The sequence below is a fragment of the Triticum urartu genome, chromosome 7 (assembly GCF_003073215.2).
Source record: "Triticum urartu cultivar G1812 chromosome 7, Tu2.1, whole genome shotgun sequence".
NCBI lineage: Eukaryota > Viridiplantae > Streptophyta > Magnoliopsida > Poales > Poaceae > Triticum > Triticum urartu.
Genome location: NC_053028.1, coordinates 370,953,120 through 370,968,043, shown reverse-complemented (window position 1 = coordinate 370,968,043; position 14,924 = coordinate 370,953,120). Strand labels below are relative to the sequence as shown.

Here is a 14,924-nt window from a genome sequence, read left to right as displayed (position 1 = left end):
CCTAGTTAACCCTGGTTTAGTTTTGTTTAGATTAAACTAACCCCGTAGGGCCCACAGGTCAGTTTGATCTGGCCACGTCACCTGTTGACCGACCCCACACATCAGCGTTGACTTGCTCACGTGGCTGTTGACCTGACCTCACCTGTCGGTGACCTAGACAACACTTTGTGACTGACCAGTGGACCCCACTGGTCAGGTTTGACCTGGTCAGCCATAGTTGACTTGCTGACGTCACAGTGACACAATGCTGACGCAGTTAATAATTTTGTGGGTTTAAAATAATTCAGCAAATTCGAGAAAATGCTTTTAACTTCTAAAAATCATAGAAATTCAACGGTAACTCCAAATGAAATAAGTTATATATGAAAAATTATCAGAAAAATCCAATCTATCCATATGTACCATTTTCATGCAAGTTGGAACAACTTATAGTTTCTAAACAGGGCAAACCATATGTTTGGCATTTAAAGAATCACATATGGAGTTTGAATTTGAACCTTTGGTTCAAACCAACTTCATTTAACTTGCTGCTAGTTGCATTTGCTCAAAACACCAACATGTTGCCATGTCATGATCATGCATCATATTGTTGCATTGCATTGATTGTGTTTCCTCTCTGTGGTCGGTAATTGTTCCCCCTAAGTAGACGTGGTTCCGACGATGAGATCGATGACACCGATGAAGAGCTATATTATCTTCAGAAGTGCCAGGCAAGCAAACCCCCCTGTTCATTCCGATACAATCCCACTCTCTCGCTTATACTCTCTTTTACTGCATTAGGACAACAACGAGTAAACTGTTACATGTTGCGGTAGTTGAACCCCTTTCCTCTGCATGACCTGTCATTGCCACAATAAATAGATGAAACCCACTAGCATGAATAGGAGTTGTTTGAGCCCGGATGTGCCTACTCATTCATGCTTGTTGTCATGCCTGCTACTGCTTAGAGTTGAGTCAGGTCTGATTCATCGGGGATGAATTGGAATGTGGTGAACATGTCCTACTGTCGAGAGCTAAGTGTGTGAACATGATTTGGTAAAGGTAGTGGTGAGAGGCCATGTGCGACACCCGGATAATCAAGCTACAGTAACCTCTACTAATGATACCACGTCACCCCAATTACTGTTGCTAATCTCGTGTTAGTTCAAAACCAGTTTAGATTCAAATTCAAAATCAAGCAAACAATAAAAGTTTTCAAATATTAAAACTAAAATGTTCTGGAGGTGTCAAATAATTCATAAGTAATATCGATGAAGAAACCAAGTTTTTATAAAATAGTTAAATGCACTAAGATAATTAAAGTAGTGGGTTAATCAATTAATTATTGCCTTTTATAATTAGTAAAAATGTTAGGCTATTTTATTTGGGTGCGATAATTAAATGAGGCAGTCATATTTTTAGCTATGCTGATCTAGGAGCTACTTTCTTTTTTTAAGTTAAAGGTAAATTGAAACTATAGAGAAAAGAAAATGTAAAAGAAATAAAAAGAACCCCTGGGCCAGAGCCAGCCAACTAGCCCGACCCACTTCCCCTCCCTCGGTCGTCCTCCTATTCCCCTGACTAGGGTCGCTACAGGGGGCGCCCCGTCGGACCAGCTCGACGGCGTTGGCGAGTGGATAAGAGGCCGTGCCCGCGTGCTCTCTCCCTTCCCCTGGAACCCTAGCCACCGACTACCCCCGAGATCCGGATCCACCTCTCCCCTCTCCTCTGGCTCAATTTTTAGCTCGCAAACTCACATGGTCAAGGCTTCCCCGCCGTCGTTGATGCGTCCACCACCCTCTCCGGCGCTCGGGAGCACATCCCGGGGGTTCGTCGTGTTCGTCCACGTCCGTTCAGGGCATTGGAGCAAGGCGGGAAGCTGCGTGGATGGAGCCGTCGACCTCTTCTTCCTCCTCTCATCTCCGTCGTGTACATCACCGGCCGTCGTCATCGACTACCCCGAGCTCCGGCGCCTCCCCGACTCCTCGTGGATGTCGGTTAAGTCGTCGACAGTGGCTACTAAGTGGGTGGTGGGTGGGCCGCGAATTTCTTCGTCATCCGCATCCCAATCCTGCCGGACATAGTTCGGCCAGGATCCTCCTGACAAGGAGAGAGACCTTAATGAGTTCACTATGTCGCCAAAGGGCGAGTGCTGAAAAATATCCGCGGAGGTAAACTCCATGATCGGCGCCCAATCGGATTCGTTAGGAACGGGCGCAGGCGGTTCGGAGTCCATGGCCAGAGAAGGATCCGGCAGTCTGACAACACGGCTCTCGTGCAGGGTAAGGTCGATGTTCGGCTCGATCGCCGCTGAGGGTAAGGCCTCCGTGGCGGGGTCCATCCACCCGTCCATGGACGGCGCAACTGGCTCCGAATTGAGGGTCGGAGCGGCTGCCGGTGCGATCTCCTGAACACTGTCTGATGGTAGAGCTAAATCGTACTCATCGTGACCGCGTGACGCACAAGGCAGAGGCTCGAATCCCCCGAATATCAAGTCTCTGCGGATATCGGCCGTATAGTTTAAGCTTCCAAACCTGACCTGGTGGCCAGGGGCGTAACTTTCAATCTGCTCCAGATGGCCAAGCGAGTTGGCCCGCAGTGCGAAGCCGCCGAACACAAAGATCTGTCCGGGGAGAAAAGTCTCACCCTGGACTGCATCGCTATCGATGATAGAAGGAGCCATCAAGCCTAACGGCGATGACACAGAGGAACTCTCAATGAAAGCACCAATGTCGGTGTCAAAACCGGCAGATCTCGGGTAGGGGGTCCCAAATTGTGCGTCTAAGGCGGATGGTAACAGGAGGCAGGGGACACGATGTTTTACCCAGGTTCGGGCCCTCTTGATGGAGGTAAAACCCTACGTCCTGCTTGATTTATTCTTGATGATATGAGTATTACAAGAGTTGATCTACCACGAGATCGGAGAGGCTAAACCCTAGAAGCTAGCCTATGGTATGATTGTATGTTATTGTGCTACGGACTAAACCCTCCAGTTTATATAGACAACGGAGAGGGTTAGGGTTACACAAGGTCGGTTACAAAGGAGGAAATATCCATATCCGTATTGCCTAGCTTGCCTTCCACGCCAAGTAGAGTCCCATCTGGACACGAGACGAAGTCTTCAATTTAGTATCTTCATAGTCCAATAGTCCGGCCGAAGGATAGAGTCTGGCTGTCCGGAGACCCCCTAATCTCGAACTCCCTCAGTCACCCTAGCATCACATATTGCCATGTTATACTTTGTGTTGCTTTGATTGCTTTATTATTTATTTGTGTTCCCCTTCCGTTACTTCTTTCTGGTAGACCTCGAGACCGCCGTTGTTACCCCCGTGATCGACTACATCGACCCCTCCTTCTTACCAGAGCAACCAGGCAAGCCCCCCCGTTGATCACCAGATATCGCCTACTCTTCTCTCTACTGCTTGCATTAGAGTAGTGTAGCATGTTACTGCTTTCCGTTAATCCTACTCTGATGCATAGCCTGTCATTGTTGCTACAACTATTGATACCTTACCTGCAATCCTAAATGCTTAGTATAGGATGCTAGATTATCATCAGTAGCCCTACATTCTTGTCAGTCTGTCATGCTATACTATCGGGCCGTGATCATGTCGGGTGTTGATCATGGGTAAATATATACTATATATACATGCTATACAGGTGGTGACTAAAGTCGGGTCGGCTCGTTGAGTACCCGCAAGTGATTCTGATGTGGGGGCTGAAGGGGCAGGTGGTTCCATCCAGGTAGTGGTGGGCCTGGGTTCCCGACGGCCCCCGACTGTTACTTTATGGTGGAGCGACAGGGCAGGTTGAGACCACCTAGGAGAGAGGTGGGCCTGGCCCTGGCCGGCGTCCGCGGATACATCAATTAACACGCTTAATGAGATCTTGGTATTTGATCCGAGTCTGGCTACTGGCCTATACGCACTAACCAACTATGCGGGAACAGTTATGGGCACTCGACGTCGTGGTATCAGCCGAAGCCTTCGTGACGTCAGCGACTAAGCGGCGCGCGCCAGGTTGGACTGGAACACCTGCTCTTGTATAAGGGAGGCTAGGTCTGCTCACCGGCCATGTACACAACGTGTAGGTGTGCAATGTGCGATGGGCCCAGACCCCTGCGCGCATAGGATTTAGACCGGCGTGCTGACCTCTCTGTTGTGCCTAGGTGGGGCAGCGACGTGTTGATCTTCCGAGGCCGGGCATGACTTAGAAAAGTGTGTCCGGACAAAGGGGATCAAGCGTGTTGGGTAATGTGGTGCACCCCTGCAGGGAAGTTTATCTATTCGAATAGTCGTGTCCCTCGGTAAAAGGACGACCCAGAGTTGTACCTTGACCTTATGACAACTAGAACCGGATACTTAATAAAACACACCCTTCCAAGGCCAGATACAACTAGTGATCGCTCTCTCACAGGGCGACGAGGGGAGGATCATCGATTAGGATTATGCTATGCGATGCTACTTGGTGAACTTACCATCTACTCTCTTCTACATGCTGCAAGATGGAGGTGGCCAGAAGTGTAGTCTTCGATAAGGACTAGCTATCCCCCTCTTATTCCGGCATTCTGCAGTTCAGTCCACATATGATACCCTCATTCCATTTGATGCCAATGCATACATATGTAGTGTAGCTCCTTGCTTGCGAGTACTTTGGATGAGTACTCACGGTTGCTTTGCTCCCTCTTTTCCCCCTTTCTATACCCGATTGCTGCGACCAAACGATGGAGCCTAGGAGCCAGACGCCACTGTCGATGACGACTACTACTACTCGGGAGGTGCCTACTACTACGTGCAGCCCACTGACAACGACCATGAGTAGTTTAGGAGGATCCCAGGCAGGAGGCCTGCGCCTCTTTCGATTTGTATCCCAGTTTGTGCTAGCCTTCTTAAGGCAAACTTGTTTAACTTATGTCTGTACTCAGATATTGTTGCTTCCGCTGACTCGTCTATGATTGAGCTCTTGTATTCGAGCCCTCGAGGCCCCTGGGTTGTAATATGATGCTTGTATGACTTATTTTATTTGTAGAGTTGTGTTGTGATATCTTCCCGTGAGTCCCTGATCTTGATCATACACATTTGCGTGTATGATTAGTGTACGGTCAAATCAGGGGCGTCACAAGTTGGTATCAGAGCCGATTGCCTGTAGGAATCCCCCTTCCACACTCCTTGGCCGAAGTCGAGTCTAGACATTACAAAACTTTTTACTAACATGGATGTGTGTCTTACGGGCCCACGTCGCCATTTGGGTGGTATTAGGATCTTTTACTCCTCGATCTTTACTCTAGGACTCTGAACTCTCTTCTAGTTCGGTTAAATGATTTTACCAACTTTGACTCTAGGTTCTCGTAATTACTTCCACCCGGAGAGTCCCTCACTCCAGATGATTGCTTGGTGCGCCGAAGGATTCCGAAGATACTCTCCGATGTTATCCCGAGAACTTTTTCTCATTGCATTTGCAATTCCCTTCCACCGTCACCCCCTATAGATAACTACATGCACTTGCCATTCTTACACTAGTCCCCAGTTGCTCTTGTTATTACAAGATACCCCGAAATACTCGTCGTTGTTCCGAGAATCCTTTGAGCTTACTGCCTTGCAGTTCCTTGTCACCTGAATACCCCTACGGATAACTTTGTGCACCTATCGAGTATCCGCTCATCCTCAGTTGATTTATGTATTTCACAAAAGTCTTCGGAATACCATTCGTTCTTCTGAAAATCCTCAACAACCTATTGTTCTTGAAATTCTTGCATACTTGCATTCCGGTTAATTCCATTGGTCTAGCAATTTACTTTAAAAACCTTTGTGATTGTCATTCTGATCCTTTTGATTCAACATGTGTGTGAATGCACACAATCATCAGTTGTTCATTGGAAGTTATCTTTCCGATTCAGACGTCATTCCGGACATGAGCTGGATCTCGACCAATCAAATTGCCATCGATTGTACCTCTAAGGCTATTCAACTTATCCATCCCTAATCAGAGCATTGCTTCTGATCCCTTGTCTTGGGATTCATAATTCCTTTGCATTTGAGTTTTGAGTTAGTCAGTTGTTTCTATAAACTTATCCCCGTGCATTCCTTCTTCCTCTGGTTGAGTACCGATGCTCACATCAGATCCCTTGAGGACCACCAAATCCTTTGTTGGATTTTGTTCGACACCGTCCTTCATATTCATTAAACATTGTGAGCTTTTCTTTGGATACATAATACCTTTGGTAAATTGTATCCCCTGCTTTTGTTAACCATGCTCTGCTCCTGTGCTTGTATTATTTACTCCTGAAGTTTGTGGTATATGTTTCTACGATGCCCCGATGGGTTGAACCTATGCCTTCCTTAATCTATGTGAACCCGAAAGTTTTCACGGGTCATACTCCTCTGGTAATTCATGAGGTAGGTTTTCACACTGAAATCATTTTTATTAGAGCTGTGAATGAAAGTTTATACATTGGAGAAGTGGGAGTCGACCTTGAACTTTGTGTTCATGCCCATGGACCCGATGTGAAACTTATCATGGGAGCTTCTTGCAAAATAGTTAATCATTTAGGTAATTCTTTCGGTGTCCTTAAATTGGATCCCCTACAGCTATGGTTCTGACCATATTATTCTTCCTTGATCCCATTTCCCGGACAAGTTGAAGTACTTGTCTTCTGGAGTTCAATACATCTATCCAACAACTATTATGCTCTACCTTCGAGTATACCCTCCAGTATCTCGAGAATATCAAATAACTGTGTTGCTTCCTATGAGTCTTCATCTAGTATTGCTTCTCATCGATTTCAGATTTCCCCCGGGTTCTGAGCTATTAGTCACTCGAGAACACCGATAAGTGAATCGATTCCGCATTTCGATTCAATAACTCCTAAATAATTTTCACTGCCTATGAGTTTAATAATCCTTCAAGTCATTCCTAGCCTAATTGGCTATATCATTATTATGCTAAGTTTTAACTGTGCTACCTCGCCCTTCTTCCCGGAGCACAAATTTTGACGGTGAGCTAATCTTACGTCGACCTTCCTCGTCTTATCATTTCTCCTTGAACAACAAACTTGATTTCGAGTTTGTATCGTACCCTTGGTTCCAATTACTTTTTGCTTCATCATTCCTTTGACTTGATGTCATCGCCGATCGATTACATCTTCATGAAATCTCTCGACAAATGTGTCGTGATCATCATCAACATTCTGAGCTTTTCCAGGATATCAATCGAATTCATGATGAAAAATACCATCCTTGCCTCTCGATGGTTTGTGTCAGCACCAACAACATTCTTGTCTTTCCCCAACGCAAACTTATTCATATAATTTGGGAAATAGATCCTTTTTGGCATGTCGATGGATTGTGACTTAGCCCGTCGGCCACACCCTCATCTTTTCCCTGCTAAAATTGTATGACTTATTTTCTAAGTTGTTTCCGATGGATCCTTGGTGTATCCAAAGTTTGACCTTTGCTTGAAACCATGTCAATGCTATCTCGAAGCATGTCTGTGGTAATCCAATCTTCAATAGGAACGTTTGAAGCACGATATTAAATTTTCTTTATGAATTATCCAAACACCGTTGTATGGGTAATGTCATGAATTTTCTTTCCCCTTACCTAAATGATTTTCTAATTCTATCCTGTCATGGATATCATGCTCTACTTGTCCTTGGGAAGGATATACCCCTAAAATATGTGTTTTAATACATTTTCATTTCCATTGGTTTGTTTAAACCTTATTGCGATCCATATTATATAAGCAGTAATATTTCCCTGCTTATGTAAAACACATCGTTGTATCACTTTGTCAGTAAGACCCTGTTAATATTGTTGATAACATTCCGGTAACCATCGACGGACGAGAACTTTACCTATTGGTCCGCCTCGTTCAACGAGTAGGAAGATGGTTCTCTTCATCCCTCACCCTTTGTACCGATGTTGCTGACATAATTGATAGGTTATCCTCTGACATGCCTTGTTATCATGACTATGCAATATATCACCACACTTTCTACTTTTAACCCACATGGTGGGCCCATAACCCACAGTTCCACAGGATCGAAACCTGACTCTCCGGTACACCACCTGTTTCCAAGGTTATTCCTCGCGCGTGGCCTCATATGTTATTCACGAGCCACCTTCCGAGAGATCATCAATTCTAGTATCAGACACAATGCTTATTCCCGTTGCTCCAAACCCTTTTCACGCCCTATTTCAGGCATCGAACGATTGCCTGTCCGCTCGAAAATTCTCATGATACCTCCTTACTTTGCTCTCGATATTTTCTTAAGTTTCAATTCGAGAGTTACTCTCCCCCACCTTCCCCGATGTTATCGACCAGATGGTCAACCTTGCAGAGGTACATTTTCCTAGAATAACCACCCTTTCGTCTTTCGTAAGTACGATGGAGTTCCCGAAGAAAGGATGCCGAGTTCATCATGACCTGAAACAGAGAAATGAAAACATCAAACGTAGTGGATCTACCTCTTCGAGAAGAGCAACCAAGACCGAGAAGATTCGTTAGGATTTCGTAACCAGACCTTTCCCCTTTATTGCACCTCTTGAATCTCGCAACGAGATTTCTTGTAGTGGAGGAGAATTGTGACGCCCGGATAATCAAGCTACAGTAACCTCTGCTAATGATACCACGTCACCCCAATTATTGTTGCTAATCTCGCATTAGTTCGAAACCGGTTCAGATTCAAATTCAAAATCAAGCAAACAATAAAAGTTTTCAAATATTAAAACTAAAATGTTCTAGAGGTGTCAAATAATTCAAGCAATGTTGATGAAGAAACCAAGTTTTTATAAAATAGTTAAATGCACTAAGATAATTAAAGTAGTGGGTGAATCAATTAATTATTGCCTTTTATAATTAGTAAAAATGTTAGGCTATTTTATTTGGGTGCCATAATTAAACGACGCAGTAGTTTTTTTAGCTATGCTGATCTAGGAGCTATTTTGTTTTTTTAAGTTAAAGGTAAATTGAAACTATAGAGAAAAGAAAATGTAAAACAAATAAAAAGAACCCCTGGGCCAGAGCCACCCAACTAGCCCGACCCACTTCCCCTCCCTCGGTCGTCCTCCTGTTCCCCCAACTGGGGTCGCTACAGGGGGCGCCCCGCCGGACCAGCTCGACGGCGTTGGCGAGTGGATAAGAGGCCGCGCCCGCGTGCTCTCTCCCGTCCCCTGGAACCCTAGCCACCCACTACCCCCCAGATCCAGATCCACCTCTCCCCTCTCGTCTGGCTCAATTTTGAGCTCGCAAACTCACATGGTCGAGGCTTCCCCGCCGTCGTTGACGTGTCCACCAGCCTCTCCGGCGCTCGGGAGCACGTCCTGGGGGTTCGTCGTGTTCGTCCACGTCCGTTCAGGGCATTGGAGCAAGGCGGGAAGCTGCGTGGATGGAGCCGTCGACCTCTTCTTCCTCCTCTCATCTCCGCCGCGTACATCACCGGCCGTCGTCATCGACTACCCCGAGCTCCGACGCCTCCCTGACTCCACCTCGCGCACACTATTGCACGCCTACAGGGCCGGTGAGGCCCCGTCCTTCGTTCCCCCCGTCTTCTCCTCTACTGTGCACGTACTCTAGTGCCCGCCGCGAAGAAATCGAGCTCCGGCCACCGCCATGGCCGATGACCTCCGCGTCCTTGAGCTCCTCTGTCCAAGGTCGTCGCACCACTGCGTTCCTGCTAACCGTAGCAGCCGTCTGGGCTCTTCGTTCGCCTAGTTGCAAACCTGCAGCGCCGCGCCCGTGCTCCGTCGTCGTACAACCCGCTCGCGCCGCGCCCTACTACTTCCCCCTGCTTGTTCCCGCGAGCTGCACGTCCCTGCTGCTCGCCTGTTGCTGCACAACGACCCGTCGTCCATGTCCTGTCCGTCGCCTCGCTTGCCACCTCCCCCGTGCGCTTCGCTTGCGCTCTGCTCGCCTTAGCTGCTGCTTGCCGCTGCCGTTGCCCGCTCGCCTTGCCTTCTCCGCCCAGCCACCGGCTCGCGCTCGTCATTAGCTGTCGCTGTTGATGGCTGCTGCTGCCTCCGCACGCGACCGCGCCACCGAACCGCCCCGTTCCGCTCCGACCGCAGCCCCACGCGCGCCGGCCAACTCCCCTTCGCTGCCCCCTCGCATGCCCTTGTCGCCGCCGTCGCCGGCCGCCCGGCGGCCTTCGTCCGCGCGCCCGGGTTTGCCCCTACGGGCTCCCAACGCCCACATCCGTAACCCACGCACCCAAAAGGCCTCTGGGCCACTGACTACTGGGGCCCAGCGCCCTGCCCTTTTAAAAAAGAGAGAATTAGAATTAATAAAATAATAATAATAATTAAAACATTAATTAATTAACTTAATTAATATTGCTTAGTTAACTAATTAACTACCTCACTAGTTTAATCAGACAATGACAAGGAGGCCCCACCCTCTTGTTGACCAGTCAAAGTTTGACTGGTCAACTGGGTCCATTGGCCCACATGTCAGCCTTTGTGTATATTCTGTGTACACAGGGCTGGGTACCCATAGCATTTTGTCTATTACTTTTGAAATACAAATAATTTAGGAAGATGGATTAAATCTTTAAAAAAATCATAGAAATTAAACCGTAGCTCGGATCGAAAAACTTTGTACATGAAAGTTGCTCAGAACGACAAGACGAATCCGAATTAGGGATCTATTCATCCATCACACATACCTATCATAGCGAACACGCAACTTTCCCCCTCCAATCCGTCTGTCCGAAAACGTGAAACACCGGGAATACTTTCCCGGATGTTTCCTCCCTTAGCCGGTATCGCCTACTACTGCGTTAGGTCACCCTAGCAGCACATATTGCCATGTTATTATTTGTGTTTCTTTGATGGCTTTATTATTTATTTGTGTTACCCTTCCGTTACTTCTTTCCGGTAGACCTCGAGACCGCCGTTGTTACCCCCATGATCGACTACATCGACAATGATCCCTCCTTCTTGCCAGAGCAACCAGGCAAGCCCCCCGTTGATCACCACATATCGCCTACTCTTCTCTCTACCGCTTGCATTAGAGTAGTGTAGCATGTTACTGCTTTCCGTTAATCCTACTCTGATGCATAGCCTGTCATTGTTGCTACAACTGTTGATACCTTACCTGCAATCCTAAATGCTTAGTATAGGATGCTAGATTATCATCAGTGGCCCTACATTCTTGCCAGTCTGTCATGCTATACTATCGGGCCGTGATCACGTCGGGTGTTGATCACGGGTAAATATATACTATATATACATGCTATACAGGTGGTGACTAAAGTCGGGTCGGCTCGTTGAGTACCCGCAAGTGATTCTGATGTGGGGGCTGAAGGGGCAGGTGGTTCCATCCAGGTAGTGGTGGGCCTGGGTTCCCGACGGCCCCCGACTGTTACTTTGTGGTGGAGCGACAGGGCAGGTTGAGACCACCTAGGAGAGAGGTGCGCCTGGCCCTGGTCGGTGTCCGCAGATACATCAATTAACATGCTTAATGAGATCTTGGTGTTTGATCTGAGTCTGGCTACTGGCCTATACGCACTAACCAACTACGCGGAACAGTTATGGGCACTCACCGTCGTGGTATCAGCCGAAGCCTTCGTGACGTCGGCGACTGAGCGGCGCGCGCCGGGTTGGACTGGAACACCTGCTCTTGTATAAGGGAGGCTAGGTCTGCTCACCGGCTGCGTACGCAACGTGCAGGTGTGTAATGGGCGATGGGCCCAGACCCCTGCGCGCATAGGATTTAGACTGGCGTGCTGACCTCTCTGTTGTTCCTAGGTGGGGCAGCGACGTGTTGATCTTCCGATGCCGGGCATGACTCAGAAAAGTGTGTCCGGACAAAGGGGATCGAGCGTGTTGGGAAATGTGGTGCACCCCTGCTGGGAAGTTTATCTATTCGAATAGCCGTGTCCCTCGGTAAAAGGACGACCCGGAGTTGTACCTTGACCTTATGACAACTAGAACCGGATACTTAATAAAACACACCCTTCCAAGGCCAGATACAACCGGTGATCGCTCTCTCACAGGGCGACGAGGGGAGGATCGTCAGTTAGGATTATGCTATGCGATGCTACTTGGTGAACTTACCATCTACTCTCTTCTACATGCTGCAAGATGGAGGTGGCCAGAAGCGTAGTCTTCGATAAGGACTAGCTATCCCCCTCTTATTCCGGCATTCTGCAGTTCAGTCCACATATGATACCCTCATTCCATTTGATGCCAATGCATACATATGTAGTGTAGCTCCTTGCTTGCGAGTACTTTGGATGAGTACTCATAGTTGCTTTGCTCCCTGTTTCCCCCTTTCTATACCCGATTGCTGCGACCAGACGATGGATCCCAGGAGCTAGACGCCATGGTCGATGACGACTACTACTGCTCGGGAGGTGCCTACTACTACGTGCAGCCCACTGATGATGACCAGGAGTAGTTTAGGAGGATCCCAGGCAGGAGGCCTGCGCCTCTTTCGATCTGTATCCCAATTTGTGCTAGCCTTCTTAAGGCAAACTTTTTTAACTTATGTCCGTACTCAGATATTGTTGCTTCTGCTGACTCGTCTATGATCGAGCTCTTGTATTCGAGCCCTCGAGGCCCCTGGCTTGTAATATGATGCTTGCATGACTTATTTTATTTGTAGAGTTGTGTTGTGATATCTTCCCGTGAGTCCCTGATCTTGATCGTACACGTTTGCGTGTAAGATTAGTGTACAGTCAAATCGGGGGCGTCACACCATGTAGGACTACATGGTGGGTTGTCTCATTGAAATCGTCCTCAGGAACTGAGTTCTGTGTTTGTGATCCATGAACAGTTACTACCACATGTTGGGTTCCGGTAACTCGGCCCCTCTCGGCTTATTAATCGCCCCGATCTCTGTCTAGGAGTTGCAACTAGTTTCTGGTGTTTGTAGGATATGTGTTGGGGGCCATGCGTAGCGCTGACCCTAGGGGTGGGCTATGATGCGGTGGAGACACGAGGCACGGTGTACCGAGACGCCCGTTTGGTGCCTCGGGAACCCTGCTCTCATCGTTTGGGGCCATGAGCGAAACCCCGACCGGATCTCCTTGCGGATGGAACCCGAATAGGCGATAAACCTGGACTAGAGACTTGTGTGGTTAGTCAGGTCGTGGCCGACTCCCTCGCCAGGCTTCCGCTTGAAGGTTGCCGTGATACACGACGTGTACATGGTGGTAAGTGGAGAAAGCGTGTGTGAAGAAGTACACCCTTACAGGGTTAGAAATGATCTATTCGAATAGCCGTGTCCGCGGTAAAGGACTTCTGGGTTGCCTGTACAGTTCATAGACAAGTGAAAGTGGATACTCTAAAATGCGCAAGATAAGTGTGAGTTCTATGGATGGCGCTCTCGTAGGGAGACGGGAGCGGATCCATAGTAGTGTATTGATTGGTGAATATGTGGACTCGTGTGTGCCACCTCAAAAGAGTTACTTGCAGTAGTAGTTCATGTTAGCCACTAAGTCAAAGCTGGCTTGCTGCAGTTAAACCCCACCATCCCTTTATTGATAATGTTGCATATGTAGATAGTTCTGATGTAAGTCTTGCTGGGTACATTTGTACTCACATTTGCTTAATTTATGTTTTGCAGAGAGACTTCAGTCTCGCTAGTAGTTCCACGTGGACTTCGACGTTTAGCTTGTTACCTCAGCTACGATCTTGTGCCCTCGGCAGGGTCTTGTAGATAGTCAGGCTTCTCAGCCTTTTCTTTTGTAGTTGTCTGTACTCAGACAAGTTAAGCTTTCGCTTGTGCTATTGCTTGTATGACTTGAATGCTGGGTCATGGGACCCATGTTTGTAATATCTTGCTCCTCGGAGCCTAATGAATAAATACTTTGAGTTGTAGAGTTTTGTTGTGATGCCATGTTGTATTTACACATATCGGGCATAGTATGTGTATGATTGAAATGCTTGGTATGTGTGGGATCCGACAACCTAGTTGTTTATCCTTGGTAGCCTCTCTTATGGGAAAATGTAGTCTAGTGCTTCCACTGAGCCATGGTCTGCTACAGCTCGGTTTACCAGAGTCCTACTAGCCCAGTTACTACTGCTCCGGAACACTTAGGCTGGCCGGCATGTGATTCACTTTGATCCTTTGTCTGTCCCTTCGGGGAAATGTCACGCGGTGACTTCCAGAGTCCTGCTAGCCTGCTACAGCCCGGGTTCTCGAAATCCTGTTAGCCTAATCGCTACAGCCCGGATTCACACGCTGATGACCGACACATTCGATGCTAGTTCATGTATGTCTGTCCCCGTAAGTTAGTGCCACTTTGGGTTCACGACTAGTCATGTCGGCCCAGGTTCTTTGTTATATGGATGCTAGCGACACTATCATATACGTGAGCCAAAAGGCGCACATGTCCCGGGCCAGGTAGGTGGCACCCGTGGGAATAACCGTGCGTGAGGCCGCAAAGTGATATGAGGTGTTTACATGCTAGATCGGTCGTGACTTAGGCGGGGTCCTGACAGCTTTGGTATCAGAGCCTGATTGCCAGTAGGATTACCAAGCCAAACTGGTCGAAGTTTAGTCTAGAAATGCTTTAGTTATATAAGGGAATTGATTGTGGATGGGAACGTAAGGCTGTTTTTACTCCTTTACCTTATGCCCTTCTAATCTGAGTCATCCTCTTATCTTCTACAGGGATTAAGAACTAGGCTTCTCATCTTTCTATCAGTATCACGTGTTACTAATCCGTAGACTTATAGGAATGATGGATTCAAGTCCCAATTTAGCTCCTACTACTTCTGTGTTTGCATAGCTGGCCTCAAAACCTTGATATTATGATGTTGACCGGTTATGCTACCATTTTACAGGATGTCTCAAATCTTTTTGAGCATTTACAACCGTTATACTGTCCGAGTCATCCCAGGTTTCTAAATAGTGTGATGCATTTGCAATCCCATCTCTCCATTCTCGATGTTCCTTTGGGCCCGTTTAACCACACTAATCGGTGAGTTGAGGTACTCTAT

General features: G+C 47.5%; 1 protein-coding gene across 1 annotated transcript; it reads left to right on the top strand.

Annotated features, from left to right (window-relative positions):
- Positions 1–9,025: 9,025 nt before the first annotated feature.
- Positions 9,026–14,609, top strand: LOC125518856. Its single transcript, XM_048683732.1, has 3 exons — positions 9,026–9,496; positions 10,855–10,929; positions 14,596–14,609. The coding sequence occupies exons 1-3, from the start codon at positions 9,235–9,237 to the stop codon at positions 14,607–14,609; spliced, it is 351 nt and encodes a 116-aa protein (XP_048539689.1). The 5' UTR covers positions 9,026–9,234.
- The last annotated feature ends 315 nt before the right edge of the window (positions 14,610–14,924 follow it).

Coding starts and splice junctions, on each gene's coding strand:
- LOC125518856 (XM_048683732.1), top strand. CDS start 9,235: ATGGTCGAGGCTTCCCCGCCGTCGTTGACGTGTCCACCAGCCTCTCCG. Junction 9,497..10,854: donor ATTGCACGCCTACAGGGCCG/GTGAGGCCCCGT, acceptor TCTTTCCGGTAG/ACCTCGAGACCGCCGTTGTT.